General features: G+C 42.4%; 1 protein-coding gene across 4 annotated transcripts in view; it reads left to right on the top strand.

Annotated features, from left to right (window-relative positions):
• Positions 1 to 23,970, top strand: part of nek2 (NIMA-related kinase 2) — a 65,354-nt gene that overhangs the window by 32,121 nt on the left and 9,263 nt on the right. For 3 of the 4 annotated variants that reach the window (XM_073050892.1, XM_073050890.1, XM_073050891.1), the window contains 3 exons: positions 20,900 to 21,117; positions 22,043 to 22,277; positions 22,826 to 22,908. In XM_073050892.1, the coding sequence (XP_072906993.1) occupies positions 20,918 to 21,117; positions 22,043 to 22,277; positions 22,826 to 22,908 (518 nt within the window). In that variant the 5' untranslated portion in view covers positions 20,900 to 20,917. Of the gene's footprint in view, positions 1 to 17,523; positions 17,738 to 20,899; positions 21,118 to 22,042; positions 22,278 to 22,825; positions 22,909 to 23,970 lie in introns of those variants that run through there. The other variant, XM_073050889.1, reaches the window with a different exon arrangement.

The raw sequence follows: 23,970 nt of genomic DNA on the forward strand, positions 1-23,970 counted from the left end.
AGTCAATATACTCTCCACCACACATCTATAGAAGATTGTCAAAATTTTAGATGTCATATTGAGTCTTTGTAGACTTTTAAGGATAGAGAGGCACTGCCATGCTTTCTTCATAGTTGCATTTACATGCTGGTCCCAGGACAGGTCCTCTGAAATAACAACACTGAGGAATTTAAAGTTCCTGACCCTCTCCACCTCTGATCCCCGAATTAGGACTGGGTCATGGACCTCCATTTTCCTCCTCCTGGAGTCAATGATCGGCTCTTTGGTCTTCCTGACATTGAGTGGGAAGTTGTTGTTGTGCACCGCTCAGTCTGATCTTCAATCTCCTGCAGATGTGTTGATTTGTCATCACCTTTGGTTTGGCCAACAACAGTGGTGTCTTCAGCAAACTTGAATGCAGCATTGACATTTGCCACACAGTCGTAAGTGTAAATCGAGTAGAGCAGGGGGATTAGCTCACAGCCTTGTGCACCTGTGCTGATGGAGATTGTGGAGCCAATCTGAACTGACTGGGGTCTGCAAGTGAAGAAAGTGAGGATGATTTTGTACAAGAATTTAGTGAGACCAAGGTCTTGAAGCTTATTGATAATCTTGAAGTCTTGAGCCCTCTTAACAAATGGAATATACGTGATGGTAAAATATAAAAAGGAGGCAAAGTGTCTCCATAGGGATTCAGATGTGTTAAATTGGTGGTATTGTGATGGTGTGGTGGCACAGCTGGTAAAGCTGCTGCCTCACAACTCTCGTGGCCCATGTTAAATGTCGAGCTCCATCACGGACTGTGTGGAATCTGCACATTCACACTGAGACCTTTGGATGCTCTCGTTTCCTTCCATGTCTGAAAGACACGAGTCTGTAAATAAACTCTGTGAATATTCCCTAGTGTGGAGGTGGGTTCTACAATCTCAGGGCAGTTGGTAGAAAGGAGAATAAAACGAGATTATTTTTGAAAGTCTTGCTACAATGTAATAGAACTTAAGTGAAATAATTTCTGGTACATTGTAAAATTTGGTCATCTTACTTAAGGAAGGATCTCCATTCTTTTGTGCGTCAAGATAAAAAAGTCATGAGATTGATTCTGTGGATGAGATGCTTGTGCTGTGAGAAAAGCTTACGTAGATATATATTCTCTGGAGTGTCAAAGTTGTCATAAAGCATACAGCACAGAAGTATGGCTACCATGTATGTCCCAACCATCAAGTACCTGTCTATACTGATCCCAATTATCAGCACTTGATTCATAGCTTACTAAACCTTAGTAATGAAAATGCTGTGGTCTGAGGCACAATGGTGAAAAAATCCTAACTATCCACCCCTCCCCCCATCTTTGCCTCTCTAATCTAACATATCTTTATCAGGTCTTTCCCCCTCCCCCCCATTCCAAGGGAAGCAAACCCAGTCTATCTATTCTCTCCTCATAACTGAAACATTCCATACTGGGTGAATCTACTTTGCACCCTCTCCAATGCCATCATTGCTTTTCCTTTTGGCAGTGATGAGAAATACTCTGTTTTCCAACTGTGACCTAACCAATGTTTATGAAGTTGTACCAAAACCTCCTTAGATTTCCATACAATTCTTCAGCTATTAAAGGACTCTACTTAGAGATCTACTATTCACGGCATATGTCTTAGATTTACTTGATCCCCAAAATGCATCATGAATATCAGGTTACATTTCATCTGCCCAACTTACCAAGTAATCATTATCATTCTGATACCCAACTCTACCTTCCTCACTACCTGACTAAAGCATATAAAATTCTTTATGGATTTTGGTTCAGAATTAAGGACTGATAAAAAGGGTATGTTTCTTCAGTATAGAAATAAGCAGAGGTTGAATTTATACTTTTCTGAGGTCTCTGGTTGTTCAGTCACTGAGATTTTCAATACAGCAAGATTATGGTTTTCAAATTCAATATTCCATGAACTTAATCTGCTTTCAATAGCAAAATTGGCTACAGTATATTAGCCCTTAATATAGGTTAGTGGCAAAAAGAAAGGGGAGGATGAGTGTGTGTAAGAAAATAAGTTTCGGAGGTTCAGAGGAAGGAGAGGGAATGGGTCTAACTGGTTCCATCACCATCTGGGATGGAGAAGCCACTGTACAGGATCAGAAAAGGCTGCAGGAAGTTGTAAACTCAGCCAGTTCCATCATGGGCACTCACCTCCCAGCATCGAGGACACCTTCAAAAGGCGATGCTTCAAAAGGTCGCATCCATCATGAAGGATCCCATTACTCAGGAAATGCCCTCTTCTCATTGCTAACATCACAGAGGAGGTACAGGGGCCTGAAGACACACACTCGACATTTCAGTAACAGCTCTTTCCCTTTCGCCATCAGATACCTGAATGGATATGGAACCCATGAACACTACCTCATGAACAAGAGAAAATGTGCAGATGCATTTGTTACGTACCCCATAACTGGGTGTCTTACCAGCAAAGATAGAAGTATCCGTTGGAGTCTGGTACTATTTTCAAAATAGTGTTTATTAGGAAAATATACAAATCAATATCAACAATGCAAATATACTGATAATACACGTTAGCAATACTAAACCTAAAAGTGTGGGTATAATAATAATCAATAATAAACAAGCTCTATCGTTGTCTAGGGGATAAGGAATTATCATATGTGAATATAAAGTTCAGTTCAGTTCATGTAGGCTGAGGTAGTTGTTGATTCTTTTGTTGTAACCGTTGGAGGGAGGCAGAGAGAGAGGGCAAGCAAACAGTGACAGCTATAGTCAGTCAAACCTTCCTTTACTTTCTTGATTCGTTGATGTGTTGTTGTGGCCATTCAGGTATGACCCCTCTGTCCTTTAGCTAGACCGTTCTTCAATGGTGGACTCGTCACCCAGGCAAGGGTGGACACACACACAAGCCCCCACCGGCCTCGCTATAAACACTGTGAGTTAAAATTGACCGATCCTTCGTTCGGTCTCTGATGCCCCACACTTTTCTTGTGGGTTCCAACACTTAAACAGTGCTCACTAGTGTGTCTCTTGGTGTGTCTGAGGGGTGTCTCCCCAGACCTCACTTTTATCCCTACTCACGGGGTCTCAGGTGTCAATCAGTTTTGAATGGCTTAGCCCATCAAACCAGCCTACTCCAGCTGTCCACTGAAGAATTTTAATGAACAGCATAGTACCAAGTAAATAGCCCTCTCCGGAGCCATATGTCTTACAGGAGTCATAATATGGTCTCTCTCCCCCGGTGTCATCTCGCCCTTGTCTGAAGCAAATGTTCCAGTCCCAGTATGTTTTGTTCCATCTCTTTCTCTCTCATTAACAGCCTGGCAACAGTAACGGTTTGTAATTCTCCCAGAGGAGGGGGACATGGGCAACCTTGCACCCTTCTGCCCATCAGAGCTGTTCATCCTTCCATCCCAGCTGTTCATCCTTCGTAACACCCCCATCCTTCTAGGAATTTTCACCATAGGGGAAAATTAACTAGTACAGCGTTTTACAGGATTACAGAGTTTAGCAAAAAAAACAGAAGTGTTTTTAACTATACAGCAATACAGATATACCTTCAACTTAGCATCTAGATAACCAGTCAGCGATTACATTGTCACTTCCTTTAATATGTTGTATCTGAATATCAAACTCTTGTGGCATCAGACTCCAATTTAATAACCACCTATTTTTTCCCTTTTCGTCAGCAAAAAAACTAAAGGATGGTGATCTTAGCTTAAATGTATATTACAAAACGTGAACTAATACAGGTGTGATTATACTGTGGTACATCACAGAAGTTTGTGCAAATACTAATCTCTATTTTACTTTTAAACTTAACATTCAATCTTCCATAGTGTTGTCTTTATTATTTACATGCTTTGTCGAATTCCCTCAAAACACAGATCCTGTTATTTAAAGTGGCATTTTGTCAACCTTTGCCCCTTTTCCATTTAACTCTCACATGGTTAGCTTGCTCACCAGTGTGGAATAGGCTTTCACATACTCCTTTCATAGGAGTTATCTTATCACCAATGTTTTTCAAACTTAGCCCATTTTCTGAACTTCCACACAATTCTTTATTTTTGAGCAAGTCATCAATTTTATCTTCAGGACCCTTCATTCTATTAGTTTTCAGTTTAACATCTGCAAGTGATCCCTCTTTGTCAAAACAACATTTTTGTTTCTGTCCCTCCAAATCACATCCCTGAATAACACCAGCAAGTTGTTTACCTTTAAATTCCAAAACATACTGTAATTGATTCACAGGCACCTTGTTAACAAGCCATTGTTCCTTCAGCATGGTTACTGCTTCTAAAACCAATTCAGACTTTAAATTTTCTTTTTTCAATAGTCTAGGAACAACACCTTTCCCTTCTCCTTCAATAATATTCATATCACCACCTTTCATCTCCTCACTAACTTTTAACACACCTTCTAACACAAACAACTGAGAATTCTCACTCTCCACTGGTACCAAGGTAAACCTTTCTTCACTGAACCAAGTCCATCTGACCCAAAAGGACTGCATTCCTTTTCAACTAAATCAGATACCTCAGACTTTTCCTGAGCTTCAATACTAGGTTCAGTACCCTGTGACTCCACATCCTTCACATCCTGAACACACTCAAACAGGACATCTACTTCTTCCAGGCTTTCCATACCAGTCCCTTTTTCAAATTCTGAATTCCCCTGATCCTCCCAGTTACTCTCTGGGCAACTCCCATCCAGAGTAAACTCAACCCTGCGGGTTAAAACTTCATCATCTGCTAACCCAGCAGACTCCTTCAAGGTAATGGCATCCTTTTCATCTAGGACTGCCCCTATATCATTATCGGGAACACATTTAAATTTTTCAACTTCAAACTGCTCTGTCAAGCCAGACAGATCATCCGTGTCCAACCCTGGACCTTCTAACTGCCTTATCTGTTTCTCATCTTTACTCTGTGCCTCTCTAAATTCTCTCTTCGCTAAGGGTAGGTCTACCTCCTCTCCTTTACTCTCTTTCACCTCCCTATTCTCCGCTTCACCATCCCCTAACCCCTCTTGGTACAGGGTCGGTAAAAATGTCTCAGCCAAATCAACATTGGACTCATTTAAACTGTCCTCTTTCTCAGCTGCCTCTCTCGACATGCTGCGAGTGATTGCGCATGCGGGATAGATCTTAGAATCCAGGGGCGGGTCCTCAGCACTCACAGGCTTGCTCGTTAATTTCACTGCTGAAAACACATCACCACCTGCTAAATCATTACCAAGAAGGACGTCCACACCGTCTCTCGGTAATTCTGACTGCACCCCTACTTCGACTGGTCCAGATACCAGGTCACATTTTAAAATGATCCCATGCAAAGGCACAGCTTCTGTCCCTTTTCCTATACCTCTTAAAACTACCTCTCCAGTCTCAGGACCAAAATCTAGCACCTTACTTAGGATCAATGACTGATCAGCCCCAGTATCTCTCCAGATTCTCACTGGAACTGGGGTCTCTCCTTCTTTCACAGACACCGTCCCTTCTGAAATAAATTTCTCACGCCCCTCTCGTACTCTATCTACCATTGCCTTCCTCGTCGATTTGCTGATCGACTCAATACACCCTGTAGGGACTGCCGTTTTCCCTTTTCCTGTCTCCTTCTTCAGAGCAAAGCACTTAGATGCAATATGACCAACCTTTCCACAATTATAACAGGTCAAGCCAGGAACCTTCCTGCCAGACTGCTTGTCCTCCTCCTTACCTTTACCACTAGCTCCTGGCTTATTCTCTACCTTAGCCGGTGGACTTTCTTTACCGTCCCTACTGCCTTTCTGATAACTCTTATTCAAGGAAAACCTTGACTTGTGGGTTAGGGCATATTCATCTGCGAACCTAGCAAATTCCGATATAGACTTATTCGGCTTCTCGTTCAGGTACATCCTGATATTATCCGAAACACAACCTTTAAATTCCTCAATCAGAATTAACTCTCTGAACGATGGAAATCCTCCTCCATCTTTTCTGCAGCACACCAGCGATCCAAGAGCACACCCTTTTCATAGGCAAACTCTGCATACGTCTGATTCCACAGTTTCTTTAAATATCTGAACTTTTGTCTATATGCCTCAGGTACCAACTCATAAGCCCAAAGGATAGCCTCTTTTACTTCCTCATAATCTGCAGACTCGTCCATGGACAATGCTGCATATGCCCATTGAGCCTTCCCTTTTAATGCACTTTGTAACAACGCCACCCACTGATCTCTGGGCCACTTCTGATTCACTGCCACCTTTTCAAAATGCAAGAAGTAACTATCAACATCTGTCTCCTTGAACGGAGGCACTATCCTAACCTCTCTACTAACATTAAACTTCTCCTCTCTTGAGCCTTCCTCTCAGTCTTTTCCCTGTTGCTTTACCCTCTCTATTTCCAACTCATGTTGCCTCTCTTTCTCCCTTTCCTTCATCTGCCTTTCAGCTTTCTTTTCTTCCTCCTCTGCTTCCAGCTGTTTTAACCTAAGTTCATGCTCCCTCTGTTTCTCTAACTCAGCTCTTTCCTGCTCCCTTTTTGCCTCTAACTCCTTTAGCTGGAGCTCATACTCCCTTTTCTTCTGTTCCCTTCCAACCTTAATTTTTCCAACTCTAACTGAACCACCCCAACAACTGGTTTCTTTTCAGGGAACAGATCCAATGCATCAGGTGTGAACACATCCTTGGATATATAATACTGGGCTATGGCCCTTGTCGTGGTTTCTCGTGCCCCACAAATGGCCAGGAGACGCAGAAGATTCTTCAAGAAGGGTTAAACTTTAATTTGCAAATCAAAGCTGAGACAGTCATTGAGCTAGTCGCTGATTGCCCACCGATCCTTTGGACACAGCATTTTTTATAGCAATCTCCTGGTTTAGTTGCATTAGCATATGCAATCGGTCTATAGTTGCATATCACACTACATCTGCCACTATTGTTTCTACCCATTGACTTAATCATGTTCTAATCTCTTAGCTACCTCTCATTAACACACCATTGTCTTCTACATTCTTAAGATTTCGTTCTCCTACAGAATTGGATACATGCATAGCAAATAGCAAGTTTCAAAACTGACTACATAGTTTTGGTTACACAGCAAAATTTCAACTTTTATACTCCAATATATCCCCCCTTTGAGACCCAGAGGGTCTCACACAGAGAAAAGACTAAGAGTCTGCGCACAAAAGCCCCAATAAACTCAAGCACTTATTCCTAAATCTCGGGTTAAACTATAATTTTCTGCGCCAAGACCTCAAAGTATTCTCTCCCTGTTACCCTGGGCCGTTGAGCCAAAAACCTGTCCCTCTGTACCTGAGACAGGGAAAAAGACTCAGAAGCCCTTACAATCTACTCCCACACTGTCATTTTGCTCTTGTTCATCCTGCAGGTGTTGTAGGCTGTAACAATACATTTTCGGTGTTTCTTTCTCCACTAAGCTTGCTTCAGTAATTGCCACGAGCATTTGAAATTGTTTGGTTGCAGCACGCACTACAAGAGATTTGAGACAAGGAAGAAAACAGCACAGCACAAGCGCACAGCTCAACAATACAATACTGACAGTTATTGCTATTTTAGTCAGCCATGCTCCCCATCCTCCGAGTCTACTTTCTGACCAGTCAAAGAACTGATGTCCGAACCCTGCATTCTGTGTGCATACCTCGCACTGTGACAAGACAAAGTCCACTGAAGCCTGTAAATAAGGTGGCCAAAAACCATCTTTCTTTATTTTCTTTATCACTTCCCCCCTTGCATAATGGTCAATCCCATGCGCTTCTGAAATCAGAATCGTCAGTAGAGGGGTGGGCGCTACCAACAAACTGTCTTCCATGCTCCACAAGCCTTCCGGGTTCTGCTTGGCCCCCCTTCGTCTCCACATTGTCTGTTCTGCCAAAGTTGCCTTACCTTGTATTTCAATTAGGTCCTCTACCACAGGTTCTGGAGCTAGGCTTACCTGGGGGGCAATGACAGCTTATGTACACCCAGATGCTTTTCTGGTTGCCTCGTCCGCAGCTTGATTTCCCTTTGTTATTACATCATTTCCCTTTTTATGTGCCTGGCATTTTACTATAGCCGATGCTTTAGGTTTCATTATGGCTTTTATTAAGTCTAGAATTTGCTGACAATGTTGTATGGGATCTCCACTACTTTTTTTAAAACCTCTCTGCTTCCACACTGCCCCGAATAAATGGCATACTCCGTGAGCATATGCCGAATCAGTATAGATGTCTACTTTCTCACCTTCCGTCATTTCACACGCAGCTGTCAGGACTTTGATTTCCGCTAGTTGGGCGGAACACGGTTGGGGACAGGACTCCATCCTAATAATCTTATAGCTCGACTGATCCTGCTGCACTACTGAGAACCCTGCGTGATTTCCATCATAATCCCTATAACAAGAGCCATCTACGAACAGAACCTTTTTATCTGCATCCTCTAGTGGTTCTGACCGTAAATCTGCTCTCAATTTGGCAAATGCCATCGTCTTCCCTACACAATCATGGGGTTCTCCTTCATAGTCCAAAGGGACAAAATCGGCTATATTACTGGTAGTGCATCTCTGTATAGTTATGTCAGGAAATGTCAATAGCATCTGATACGCTGCTATCCTGGCTGGCCTCAGCACAAATTTCCCTCTTTCCAGCAATTCTGCTACTTTGTGGTGTGTGTACAGAGTCACAGGATAGCCCAGGGTTACAGATGATGCCTTTTCATATGCATAGTACAGCGCCGCCAATCCCTGATAACAGGGTGGATACCCCTGAGCCACCTCATCTAGTCTCGTACTGTAGTATGCTATCGGCTGCTTTGCTTTTCCTGTGCCTAGTCTCTTGTGTTAGAACCGCTGTGACATAACCCTCCTGTCGGTTGGATACATACAAATGAAAAACCTTCTCGTAGTCAGGCAAAGCTAATGCTGGTGCTGACTGCAATTCCTGCTTAATAGTATTGAAAGCTATCTCCGCCTCTCCATTCCACTGTAAGCCGTTCTTCAAATTTGTACGTCCTGCTTCTTTCATTATCTTTCTCAAAGGTGCCACAATCTCAGCATATTCTCCTATCCAATCTGAGCTGTACCCTGCCATTCCCAAAAACATCATCATCTGCCCTACAGTCTGGGGTTTGGGGGCCTTAGTTATTGCCTCAATCTGATCTGGTGCTATCGCCTTCACTGCCTTGGATATTACCCTGCCTAAGTATTCCACTTGCTGCGTGCAAAATTGCAGTTTCTTTTTTGGATACTTTATGTCCTCCGTGCGCCAGCTTCTCTAACAGAGTTATAGTGTCCTGCTCACACTGTTCCTTACTGTGGGAGCAAATCAACAGGTCATCCACATACTGTAACAATGTACTTTCCAATGGCATGCCCTCTAGGTCTGCCTTCAACACCTGATTAAAAACGTGTGGTGAATGTTTAAATCCTTGCGGCATTCTGGTATAGGTATACTCAGCACCTCTGTAAGTAAATGCAAACAGATACTGACACTGGTTGGCCAGAGGAATGCTGAAGAAAGCCGAACACAAATCAATCACTGAAAAGTAACTTGCTTCTGGTGGAACATTAGTCAAAAGCGTGTGTGGGTTGGGGACTACCGCTGGCCAGTCCTCTACCACATCATTTACCGCTCGCAAATCATGCACCAATCTCCACTTAGATTTATCTGCTTTTAAGACCGGCAGCAACGGGGTATTGCATGGACTGTTTGTTCTTTTAAGCACTCCTATTTCAAGCAACCCCTGCACTGTCGATGCTATTCCCTCTTCTGCTTCTGGTCTTAGAGGGTATTGTGGTCTCCTGGGTGGAATTGCTCCCCTTTTCAGCCTTATTTCCACCGGACTAGCTGTTTTTATTTTCCTACGTCCATGTCATGCTGTGACCACAGAATAGACGGCAACTCATCTAACCTTTTATCTTTCTGCTGGCCTCTTTCCTTTGGGGAGTTATTTCGACCTCTCTCACTGTCCCTACCGTATCTACGCTTACCATTATTTTAATGCAATTATTGTCTTCCGATATCCACACCTCTGGCGTGATTTTCCTCCACACTGTTACGGTTTCAGCACTCTTAACTAAGGGTCCTAAGTCTTTAGACTGATATCCCTTGTTTACCAACAGCGTTATGTGGGGTGCAGCCTCCGGTATCCTGTACCATTTTTCTAAAAAGGTGTTCCACTTAACTTGTAACGCTGCCCCTTGCTTTCCAATTATCACAGCCTCCCCTTCCAGGTGCTGTTGGGTATATACCTCCAGGTGCCATCTCTCCTCTAACTTCCTGTTCTGAGTCTCGTCAAAAATCACTGTACAATGTAGCTCAGATTTGGGCATTACAGCCCTGGGTAATATAGCCTGCACGCCCTTTTTCCATTTCTCCCAGGTTTCCTGAATATGATCTGCGATGTCTCCTATCCAAAAGACATTAGCCTTCTTGTCTTCTCGCACTATCAATTGAGCCCCTGCTCTTTCCACACTCAGCCCATTTCTGGTGCATTCTAATTTTAATTCCAGTTTCAATAAGGCATCTCTGCCTAACAAATTAATCGGAGTTCCTTTAAATACTAGCACCGGCAAAACAATTCCTTTATTTCCCATTCTCAACCGCACTGGAGCCGTGCACTATGTCAACTGTGTTTTCCCCGAGAACCCTACCGTCTTAATAAACTTTCCTGACATGGGAAGGTGAAGGGCATACTGTGGCTGTACACAAGTGTACGTGGCTCCAGTATCTATCGTCATTGGTGTCAGTTGCCCTTCTAACATAACCTGAACAATGGGTTCCTCTTCTGCCTCCCTTGCATCATTGGGTAATGTCCCTTCCCACTCAAGTTCTCGGGGCACCCCTAATACCTCGCATAGGGGTTCACGGGTCCGCTTGGGCCTGTGGGGGCTGGTCCTTGGCTAAACTTTAGTTCCCTTCTTATCGGTTCTTTTTTCCCATTTTTCTGAAGTTTTTGTGATCTCATATTTATTTAACGGGAATTTTTTGCTCAGAATCTCTACTGCCATTCCTTTACCTGTCATGTTATTCTCTCTTTTAAGGTATTTCAGAGATTCACAGTTCGTTTACTGGATAATATTATTTACTCTAATTCTATGCCTAGTCTATTGTCTATCTACCAGCGCTTTAAACTATATATTGGACTGTCCTTGTTTCCTATTCTGTTCTGCCCATACAGACCTCTATTCAGAGCGGTACCCGCAGAACTTGCTCTTTGCACCTCGTCTATTCAGACCCTTATCTCTTAAGGCGGTATCCACGAGGATTTTCTCTATTTTCCTTTCCCTGCCCGTTCAGCCCTTCGTTTCATACGAAGCGCTAACCACAGGGATTTACCAACACCACGTGGAATTTTTCTTAACTTAACTTCTTATTAACTTATTTGTACTTACCCTCACTGCAGTGTTCTTGATCAATCCTCTGAGCCTCCTGTTAACCCCCAATTCTGCCAGATTCTTTGGACCAGAGAGACCCTTCGGCAGTGGTTCCACACTTCTGAGACTCCAAGACCTCCCCAAAACCAACAGAATTCTTAGTCCAAATTGTCGCAAAAAGCGCTTACCTTTTGTTTGGGTGCACCCTTAATTCTGTTAGCCCTGTGGGGGTCCCTAGAGGACTGGGAAGCGTCCTCAATCTGCCGTTTCCTTTCCGCGGGTCTCTTTCCGGTCCTGCCGCGGTCGCCAATTTTGTCGTGGTTTCTCGTGCCCCACAAACGACCAGGAGACGCAGAAGATTCTTCAAGAAGGGTTAAACTTTAATTTGCAAATCAAAGCTGAGACAGTCATTGAGCTAGTCGCTGATTGCCCACTGATCCTTGGACACAGCATTTTTTATAGCAATCTCCTGGTTTAGTTGCATTAGCATATGCAATCAGTCTATAGTTGCGTATCACATGTACATCCGCCAGTATTGTTTCTACCCATTGACTTAATCATGTTCTAATCTACATCTCTTATCTACCTCTCATTAACACACAATTGTCTTCTACATTCTTAAGATTTTGTTCTCCTACAGAATTGGATACATGCATAGCAAATAGCAAGTTTCAAAACTGACTACATAGTTTTGGTTACACAGCAAAATTTCAACTTTTATACTCCAATACCCTCTGTATCTCCCACTTTTTCATTGACGACTTCACCTCTGTGAGATTTAAACCTTATGCAATATTCACCAAGTCCGTCTTTTTGGCACTCTCTAGCGCCTTCAAAGTCGGGTTTTGTATAAATTCGTCTACATCCATCTTTGCTGGTTTCCTGTCTGGTTACCCACGCAACCAGAACAAATAATGGACTTATAGCCCAATTCACTGGCCCCCCAATTTGGTATCAAATCGCGAGACGAGGCCCCAATTTGTTACATACCCCGTAACTGGGTGTCTTACCAGCAAAGATAGAAGTATCCGTTGGAGTCTGGTACTATTTTCAAAACAGTGTTTATTAGAAAAATATACAAATCAATATCAACAATGCAAATATACTGATAATACACGTTAGCAATACTAAACCTAAAAGTGTGGGTATAATAATAATCAATAATAAACAAGCTCTATCGTTGTCTAGGGGATAAGGAATTATCATATGTGAATATAAAGTTCAGTTCAGTTCATGTAGGCTGAGGTAGTTGTTGATTCTTTTGTTGTAACCGTTGGAGGGAGAGAGAGAGAGAGAGAGAGAGAGAGAGAGGACGAGCAAACAGTGACAGCTACAGTCATTCAAACCTTCCTTTACTTTCTTGATCTGTCGATGTGTTGTTGTGGCCATTCAGGTATGACCCCTCTGTCCTTTAGCTAGACCGTTCTTCAATGGTGGACTCGTCACCCAGGCAAGGGTGGACACACACACAAGCCCCCACCGGCCTCGCTATAAACACTGTGAGTTAAAATTGACCGATCCTTCGTTCGGTCTCTGATGCCCCACACTTTTCTTGTGGGTTCCAACACTTAAACAGTGCTCACTAGTGTGTCTCTTGGTGCATCTGAGGGGTGTCTCCCCAGACCTCAATTTTATCCCTACTCACAGGGTCTCAGGTGTCAATCAGTTTTGAATGGCTTAGCCCATCAAACCAGCCCACTCCGGCTGTCCACTGAGGAATTTTAATGAACAGCATAGTACCAAGTAAACAGCCCTCCGGAGCCGTGAGTCTTACAGGAGTCATAATATGGTCTCTCTCCCCCGGTGTTATCTCGCCCTTGTCTGAAGCAAATGTTCCAGTCCCAGTATGTTTTGTTCCATCTCTTTCTCTCTCATTAACAGCCTGGCAACAGTAATGGTTTGTAATTCTCCCAGAGGAGGGGGACATGGGCAACCTTGCACCCTTCTGCCCATCAGAGCTGTTCATCCTTCGTAACACTGGAAATCAAAGTAATACGCACAAAATGCAGGATTTTGGTAGGAGAGGACAGAAGGCCATGAAGTGTAAGGAGGAGGAGAACCAAAGGGAGGTGATGGGCAGATAAGGAGATAAGGTGAGCGAGGAAAATGGATATGGGGAATGGTAAAGGGAGGGGGGGCAACTGCCGGAAGTTTGAGAAATCAATGTTCATGCAACCAGGTTAGAGGCTACCCAAATGGAATATAAGGTGTTGCTCCTCCAACCTGAGTGTAGCCTTAATGTGGCAGTAGAGGAGGCCATGGTCTGTGGGAATGGGAATGGGAAGCAGAATTGAAATGGTGGCCACCGGGAGATCCACTGGGAGCGTAGATGCTCGGCAAAGTGGTCTCCCAATCTGCGTTAGGACTCAGCAATATATACAGGAGGCTAAACTGTGAGCACTGGATACAGTAGATGACCCCAACAGACTCACAGGTGAAGGGTCACCTCACCTGTTTGGGGCCCTGAATGATAGTGAGGGAGGAGGTGAGAAAAGGGGATGGCATTTTTACAAGTGACAGGGTGTGAAGAGGTATAGTCCAGGTAGATGTGAGAATCAGTGGGTTTATAAAAGATATCAGTAGATAACTGTCTCCAGAGATGGAAACAGAGAGAGCTGGAAAGGGGAGGGAGGTGTGGAAATGGACCAAGTAAATTTGAGGGCAGGGTGGAAGTTGCAGGCAAAGTTGATGAAGCTGATGATCTTGGGTGCAGGAAGCAGCAGTATGAGAAGTTGGGGAGCGATACCAGTGTTGGCTTGGACCACCGACTGTTCCACATTAGCAGACAAAAAGGCAGGCATAGCTGGGACCCATGCAAGTGCCCATGGCTACACTTTTTGTTTGAAGGAAGTGGGAGGAACCAAAGGAGAAACTATTGAGAGTGAGGACCAGTTCCACCATATGGAGGAGAATGGTGGTGGAGAGGAACAGGTTGGGTCTGGTGTCCAGAAAGAAGCGGAGACCCTTCACTCAATTCCTCCATTTCTGCTCCTTCTCCTCTGAGGATGAGGTTTTTCATTCCAGAATTAATAAGCTCTTCCTTTTCAAAGAAAGGGACTTTCCTTCCTCCACCATCGATGCTGCCCTCACCCACATCTCTTTCAATGTGTGCATGTCTGCCCTCACCCCATTCACCTACCATCTCACTGGGGGTAGAGTTCCTCTTGTCCTTACCTACCACCCTACCAGCCTCTGTGTCCAGCACATAATTTTCCATAATTCCTCCAATGGGATCCTACCACCAAGCACATCTTTATCACCACCCCCCCCCAACTTACTGCTTTCCACTGGTATCACTCTCCAAATGACCCCCTTGTCAATTTGTCCCTCCCTAATGAAGTCCCTCCTGGCACTTATCCTTGCAAGCAGAACAAGTGCCACAACTGCTCCTAAACCTCCTCGCTTACCACAATTCAGGGCTCCAACAGTACTTCCATGTGAGGTGACACTTCACCTATGAGACTGTTGGGGATATCTACTGTATCCAGTCCTCCCAGCGTGGCCTCCTGTATATCAGTGAGACCCGACGCAGATTGGAAGACCACTTCGCTGAACACCTATGCTGCGTCTGCCAAAAAAAGTGGATCTCCCGGTGCCATGTGTTTCAATTCAACTTCCCATTCCCATTCCAACATGTCAGTCCATGTCCTCCACTTCTGTTGCCATGAGGCCATACTTCGGTTGGAGGAGCAACACCTCATGTTATTCCTTCTGGGTAGCTTCCAACATGATGGCATGAACATCGATTTGTCGAACCTCCAGCAACTGCCCCTCCCCTTTACCATTCCCCATTCCCAATTCCCTCTCTCATCTTATCTCCTTCCCTGCTTGTCACCTCCCTCTGCTGCTTCTCCTCCTTATGTTTCTTCCATGGTCTTCTGTCCTCTTCCATCATATTCCCCCTTCTCTAGCCTATTATATCTTTCACAAATTGACCGCAGCTCTTTACTCACCCATTCCTCCCCCACCCCAGTTTCACCTGTCAACATACTACCTTGTACTTGTTCCTCCCCTCCCCACCTTCTTACTCTGACTTCCCATCTTTTTTCTTCAGTTCGAATGAAAGGTCTTGGCCGAAATGTCAACTGTTTACTCTTTTCCAAAGATGCTGCCTCGCCTGATGACTTCCTCTACCATTTTGGGCGTAAAGCTACCTCCATATTTTTTGCACTCATTTTGACCTATTTAATTAAATTTTTTATATATACGATGCCTATCAAAAGTATTCACCTCTCTTGGAAGTTTTCATGTTTTATTATTTTACAATCACAATGGATTTAATTTGGCTTTTTTGATACCGATCAACAGAAAAAGACTCTCTACAAATCGTTCTAAATTAGTTACAAATATAAAACACAAAATAACTGATTGCGTAAGTATTCACCTCCTTCAAGTCAGTATTTAGTTGATGCACCTTTGGCAGCAATTACAGCCTAGAGTCTGTGTGGATAGGTCTCTATCAGCTTTGTACATCTGGACGCTGCAAACTTTCCCCCTTCTTCTTTACAAAACTGCTCAAGCTCTGTCAGATTGCATGGGGATCATGCCATTTCAAGTCTAGCCACAAATTCTCAATTGCATTGAGGTCTGGTCTTTGACTTGGCCACTTTGATGATGTGTGGTGTTTGGCTTATGCCAAACATAGCGTTAAATCTGATGACCAAAAAGCTCTATTCTGGTTTCATCAGGACATAGAACCTTCTTCCAGCTGACTTCAGAGTCTGCCTTCTGGCAAACTTTAACCGAGATTTCTGGTGAGTTTTTTTCAACAGTGGCTTTCTCTTTGCCATTCTCCCATAAAGCTGTGACTGCTGAAACACCCTGGCAACAGTTGTATGTTCAGTCTCTTCCATCTCAGCCACTGAAACTTGTAACTCCTCCAGAGTTGTCATAGGTCTCTTGGTGGCCTCCCTCTCTAGTCCCCTTCTTGCACGGTGACTCAGTTTTTGAGGACAGCCTGCTCTAGGCAAATTTACAGCTGTGCCATATTATTTCCATTTCTTGATGACTGACTTAATCAGAATCAGGTTTATTATCACCAGCATGTGACGTGAAATTTGTTAACTTAGCAGCAGCAGTTCAGTGCAATACGTAATATAAAAGAGAAATAATAATAAATAAAATAAAATAATAATTTATGTAAGTAAATAATTACAGTATATGTATATTGATTAGATTTAAAAATGTGCAAAAACAGAAATACTGTATATTAAAGAAGTGAGGTAGTGTCCAAGGGTTCAATGTACATTTAGGAATCGGATGGCAGAGGGGAAGAAGCTGTTCCTGAATCACTGAGCGTGTGCCTTCAGGCTTCTGTACCTCCTACCTGATGGTAACAGTGAGAAAAGGGCATGCCCTGGGTGCTGGAGGTCCTTAATAATGGATGCTGCCTTTTGGAGACACTGCTCCCTTAAGATGTCCTGGGTACTTTGTAGTCTCGTACCCAAGACTAAGAGCTGACTAAATTTACAACCTTCTGCAGCTTCTTTCGGTCCTGTTCAGTAGCTCCCCCCACCACCACCACATGGTAGACAGTGATGCAGTCTGTGATACCTGTTATTCTGGCATTTCCCCCCTTTCTTCTCATTCCTGTAGAAGAGTCTTGACCCCAAATGGTGACTATTTATTCACTTTGGATTTCCAGCATCTGCAAATCTCTATAGTAAGAGATTATTTATTTACTTTTCTTATTATTTACTTTTATTTCAGTTAGTCCTGACAAAGGGTCTCGGCCCGAAACGTCGACAGCGCTTCTCCCTATAGATGCTGCCTGACCTGCTGCGTTCCACCAACATTTTGTGTGTGTTGTTTGAATTTCCAACATCTGCAGATTTCCTCATATCTGCAGACTTTCTCGTGTTTCAAATTTTAACGACATATGCCAGAGATATTAAAACTGATTCTGTTTAATGGGTTCATCCTCCAAAGTGGCATTATTTGTGGAGGCCCACAATTAGGCATTGTATTATAAAGTACGAATTTGGACATTGAATCACCCAGTCTCTAACAACAAACTAAATATGCGAGTTCAAAAGTAACCAAAGCGAGTGAGAAAATACTCGGCAGGTCAGTTTTAAATTTCGCGCACTGTTCCCGCGCGGAGGGCTGTTGCTCAGTGACAGACTGCTTGTTATTCTACCAGCCAATCAAACACCGAGAAGACGAAGTATGTCTACCAATCGGAGAGGAGCTGCGATAGAGCGCTTGGTTTCAAAGGTTGGGGCGTGAGTTCGGGACTCCGCGGCCGGCGTGTTTCTTTGCGGGTACCCGGAGTTGTGATTTTAATTGTCAGGGTTGTTCATCACCGGAGAAAGATGCCGTCTCGCCTGGAAGACTACGATCTGATAGAGACTATTGGCTCCGGCTCCTACGGCAGATGCCAGAAGATCAGGAGGAAGTCAGACAGTAAGGTGAGTATCTGCTCCCAAAAGGGATTCCTGGCTTTGGATGGCTCAAAGTCCACCGATGTTTATCAGGTTCGGAGAGGAAGCGAGGGTTGATGTGATCATGAGTAACCAGAAAGGGCTCCGTTGGGGAATAGCGGAAGGTCACCGCTGCTGCCGCCTGTGGGCACATATAACTGAGATCATTTCTGATTTTACGTTCCGAAGTCAGACGCAAGAGCAAACCACGCAGTCTCCAGCATTTCTCTAGCTGAGAACGGGAGGGTTAAAATGAGCAACAAAATAGTTAGAAGATTAATAGCAGGAAGAGGGATATTGAGTAGGCAGAGCGATAGCGTAAATGCTGCCGGCAGTAGTTTGCTTTTTGCTCCAGATTCCTCTATCTGCAGTTTCTTGTGGCAGAACTTTGCTCGGATTTGAAACAGATCAGTAGATTTCTGAATTGTAAATTAAAGGATGTGAGGACAGGGCAGGAATGTGCGTGTTGGAGTCCAGTGCTGTGAATGTATCAGGCATTTTATTCAGTTCAAGCAAATGAGATCAGATTGAAGAGTTCAGTATCTCGAAAAATTAATGTACTGATGGTATAAATTTTAGATATATTAGTATTTTTTAAGCGATTGATGCACCATGAAATTTGACCATGACATTTGGTGATACTGCAAGCCTAGGTAGCCAGATGGGGCCTCCTATAGTCCTTTGCAGAAGTTTGAAACATGCTTTAATTGTGTATTTTAAACGTGCCAGTTCATTATTAGGTCTCGTGGTTCTAATGCTTGGATGATTATATTGTGTCACTGATTAGATAGCTGTCTTAGCCACTTAGCACATTTCATGCCTCTATTGTTCTTTGAACTCCTTAATCTCATCAGTGTGTTGTGGCTTGGAGTTTGACGTTTCACAAGAAACCCATTAAAGAGCGTCCTTTGTCTCAGCTCACTGGAGGTTAACTCATTTTGTTTGTAGTACCTTTTGTCTACTGTCCTGAAATGCCCCATGCTAATGACAGATTTGTCTTTGCTATTACTAAACAAATATGTCTATATATGCGCACATCCTGGTATATACAAGTGATTTGGAAACTGACTGTCACATATCCAGTTGTGTAAAATAATCAATTGCTCTTTCAGTAGACATTTCTTTCCTTACACAACCTCATCTTGTGATTTTAAAACCTGATCACTGCTTGTAGTTATATTCAGAACACACACAATACAGGTCAGGCAGCATCTATGGATGGGGATAAAACAGTCAATGTTACGTGCCGAGACTCCTTGTGTGCATTGCTCTCAATTTCCAGCAGCTTCAGTATCTCCTGTGTCTTATATTTGTCCTTTTTTTCTTCTCTACCATGCCCTCCTGTTGATGACTTGGACAGAAATCTGCCCCAGGGAGGTTGAACTCTGTACACTCGTTTAGGAATGTTGTCTTCAGATTCATATCCCAACCCAGATAGAAACATAGAAAACTACTGCACAATACAGGCCCTTCGGCCAACAAAGTTGTGCTGAACATGTCCCTACCTTAGAAATTACTAGACTTAACTATAGCCCTCTATTTTACTAAGCTCCATGTACCTATCTAAAAGCCTCTTAAAAGACCCTATCGTATCTGCCTCCACCACTGTTGCTGGCAGCCTATTCCATGCACTCGCCACTCTCTGAGTAAAAAAAACTTACCCTTGACATCTCCCCTGTACCTACTCCTCAGCACCTTAAACCTGTGTCTTCTTGTGGCAACCATTTCAGCCCTGGGGAAAAAGCATCTGACTATCCACACGATCAATGCCTCTCATCATCTTGTATACCTCTGTCAGACCACCTCTCATCCTCCTTTGCTCCAAGGAGAAAAGGCCGAGTTCACTCAACCTATTCAAATAAGATGTGCTCCCCAATCCAGGCAACCTCCTTGTAAATCTCCCCTGCATACTTCCTGTAATGAGCACAGTACTCAAAGTGGGGTCTGACCATGGTCCTATATAGCTGCAACATTTCCTCTCGGCTCCTAAATTCGATTCCACGATTGATGAAGGCCAATACACCATATGCCTTCTTAACCACAGAGTCAACCTGCGCAGCTGCTTTGAGCGTCCTATGGACTCGGACCCCAAGATCCTTCTGATCCTCCACACTGCCAAGAGTCTTACCATTAATACTATATTCTGCCATCATATTTGACCTACCAAAATGAACCACTTCACACTTAGCTGGGTTGAACTCCATCTGCCACTTCTCAGCCCAGTTTTGCATCCAATCAATGTCCCGCTGTAACCTCTGACAGCCCTCCACACTTTCTCCAACCTTTTTGTCATCAGCAAACTTACTAACCCATCCCTCCACTTCCTCATCCAGCTCATTTACAAAAATCACGAAGTGTAAGGATCCCAGAACAGATCCCTGAGGCACTCCACTGGTGACCGACCTCCATGCAGAATATGACCCATCTACAACCACTCTTTGCCTTCTGTGGGCAAGGCAGTTCTGGATCCACAAAGCAATGTCCCCTTGGATATCAAACCTCCTTACTTTGTCAATAAGCCTTGTATGGGGTACCTTATCAAATGCCTTGCTGAAATCCATATAGACTACATCCTGTTCTTCCTTCATGAATGTCTTTAGTCACATCCTCAAAAAATTCAATCAGGCTCGTAAGGCATGACCTGCCCTTGACAAAGCCATGCTGACTATTCATAATCATATTATACCTCTCCAAATGTTCATAAATCCTGATAAAGATATGGTAGAAAAGGATTAGTGTCCCTTATTAAATTCCCCCCAGCGTCCCATCTCCAAAAAACATGTCCTTATCTGAACTACATCTACGTGACATGTGAAGATATTAATGGTTTTATTTTTTTTTTATCCCTTTGGTTATTGAAAACAAAATACAGATGCTGGATCTGGACTGGATTAAACATTTACTTTGAGTGACAATTCATGTCTTAGTCAACAAATTGAAACAATCAGCACCAAATTTAAACTTTAAGAATAGTAAAGCTTTTATTCGATAATGTAGAGCTATTTTTTAAATTAAGCCTTTCTCAATGTTCACTAATTATAAACAAACACTCTTCTAACTTCCAAGTGAGAAGAGAAATGCCAACCTAATTTACATGATGAACATTTGTGGTCTGTCTATAATGGGTGTTTTCTTTGTTAACTTTTGCAGGTCCTTGTTTGGAAAGAGATGGATTATGGATCAATGTCTGAGGCAGAGAAGCAGATGCTTGTATCAGAAGTGAACTTGCTTCGTGAGCTTAAGCATCCAAATATTGTTCGATATTATGACCGTATTATTGACAGAACAAATACAACGTTGTACATCGTAATGGAGTTCTGTGAAGGAGGAGACCTGGCCAGCCTGATTAGCAAGTGTATACGGGAAAGGTAAGGTGTGAATAATTTGTTGCTAATGTACATTGGAAAATGTTATGAAGAATAATGTGGAAAATCTTCCCAACTTAGTTCTGTTGCTTGAATCAACATTGGAAGAATAGCACATCCACAGGATTTGTCTTAATACTAGATATCCTACTAAGTTTGCCCTAAAGCCTGATGATGTTTACAATGGAGCAGAAGTATCTGCTGAAATGACTCTAATTTTATTCTTTCCACATTGTTTCTAGTGTTGAAATTATATCCAGATGGAGAACAAATGGTAATTAAAAAAACATTGCAAGAAATATCCTAGAAATATCCAGCAAGGCAGGCAGCATTTGTGGATTTGAAGTTTCAGTTCTGAGTCCTTTTTCTCCGTTCTGTCAAAGAACCTCTGACTCTTTTTCTCTTTTTACAGATGCTGCCTGATCTGCTAACTGTTTCTAGCATTGCTTACAATTAGTGGTGGCTACACTGCTGTGTGAACATGAATGTATTTACATAATGTATAAAGAGTTAATGTGAACGACCATAGTGAAAATAGTTCTAATGAAATATCATGAAAATACTCAAAAATTATAGAAAGTATCTGTGGAGAGACCAAAACTTATTTTGTTGTTGTTCTCATTTGTCTACCAGCATTTTCTTTATATTTTTGATGAATGATAAAATGTATTTTCTTTTATCACAGAGAAACTTTTTTTTAGACATAGATATCAACACTAGAAAAGGTTGATCTTGATGGACTGTAATGTCTATTGATTTTCAAGATAATTCTGACGATACTTAGGTTACCTTTGTTGCTTGTTTGATTTAGAAGATCTAATGTTATTTTAACCTCTTGAACTGTAGAAATATTAAGAATTAACTGATTTACTTCTAACAATTTTTGGATGTGCTATTTCTTGAACAAAGTCCTGTATTTGTATTCCAGACGGTATTTAGAAGAAGATTTTGCCTTGCGTGTACTTGCTCAGATCGCTCTGGCTTTGCGAGAATGTCATAGACACTCTGGTCACACAGTGCTACATCGAGATCTCAAGCCTGCTAATGTCTTTCTTGATGTACATCACAATGTCAAGCTGGGTGATTTTGGTTTGGCAAGGATTTTGCAACATGACACCAGTTTTGCCAGAACATTTGTTGGCACTCCTTACTATATGTCTCCAGTGAGTATATGTTTTGATAGTAAAAATAGTTGCAATAATTTGTGCTAATCCCAAAAATTGTACTCTATTTTTGTGCTAATTTTAAAAAAATAACTTCAGCCATAAAGAAATTCTGGAATAAAATTTCAAAAGTTCATTTATTATCAAAGTATACATCTCTGAAATTCTTCGGATCTCTGGGTAGCCATGAAACCAAGAAAGAAAAGAAGGGTGGCACCTTCATCAACCCCCAGATCCCACCTCCCCACAAACAAAAATGGAACAGACACATCAGCTTCCAAATCCCTCCTCCTGCATATGCTGTTGTAACTGAAAAATATTAATTATCCTTTTTCAAAAGGGAATTGTAAAAATAACACCATCAAATTTTAAACTTAAATTGTGTAATTGTTAACTTGGATGAATATTTGTATACATGCTATTACATAAAATGTTATGTGCTTTAATTAGGCTGTTTCCTCTAACTGGGGAGGAGATACTAAGGATATAATTGTTTTAATTCTGGGCTAGCAAATTTGCGTTTACCATTTCAACTTTTTTGTTTGCAGGAACAATTTAATCATATGTCCTACAATGAGAAATCTGACATATGGTCTTTGGGATGTTTGCTGTATGAACTTTGTGCGCTTACGTAAGTAAAATATGAAGATTTGTCTGAATTGCAAGATCTCATCATTTAGAAGTGAGCTTGCTTTTTAGTTTCATTTTGCATTTTGTATTTGCCTTCTGTTTTTTGTTAAATTGACAACCCTCTTGAGTGGTAGCAGGTCATGATTTCTGCAACTTTTGTTGACGTGGGGAAGAAACACTTCTCGTAAAGATCAAGGGGAAAGGAACGGTGACAAAGTGCTTCTGAAGTTAATATAAAACCTATAAATCTACTTTCCATGTCATATCCCTGCTAGAAGAAGGATACACTTTTGATGCTGAGGTAGAAAATAGTTTTCTTTAATGTCTACATGCAGCTGACTGTTTTAATAAGACAGACATAAAATTCAGCAGTAGGTAAATGGTGAGGCTTTATGGTGCAAACTGGCACTTATCAATTGGGAATATCATTCTGGATATATGTCTATAATGTGAGACATCTTACAGGACAAAGTGTTGATTGGTGTTCCCATGTAGCATTGCAGAATAATTGCCTGACAGCAGAGCTGGAAGTCCATATCGGCTTTGGAGTTGCAGAGTTGGAACAAATATATGTAGCAGGAGTTGGCTAAGATTGTGACAGATTTACCTCCATCACTAACCCCATTGCATTCCACAAGAGCCAGTGCTAGGACCTCTTTGTAACATCTATATGATTTTGATGAAAATGCAGTTGTGTGATTAGTGTTTGCAAGTGATGCAAAAATAGTAAGAGTTGTGGATGATCAGGATTCTGCAGGCAGTAGACCTGCTGGAAATTAGTGTGTGGGGCGGTGGGGGGTGATATAGAATTTAACCTGGATAAGTTTAAGGTGGATGTATTTGGGGAGATGAAAACATACCATGATTGCAGAGCCCGAGGAACATTGATACACAGATGGATTTTAGGATGCATTACCATAACATTTAAAAAGTGGCAATACAAATGGATAGAGTGGAGAAGGAGGTATATCGCTTGCTTCTCTTCTCCAGTTGGGGCATTAGGTGTAAAAGTTGAGAGAAGTCATGTTGCATATGTATAAATTTTTGGAGTATTGTGTGGAAT

This window comes from Hemitrygon akajei, chromosome 7 (genome assembly GCF_048418815.1).
Source record: "Hemitrygon akajei chromosome 7, sHemAka1.3, whole genome shotgun sequence".
Lineage (NCBI taxonomy): Eukaryota > Metazoa > Chordata > Chondrichthyes > Myliobatiformes > Dasyatidae > Hemitrygon > Hemitrygon akajei.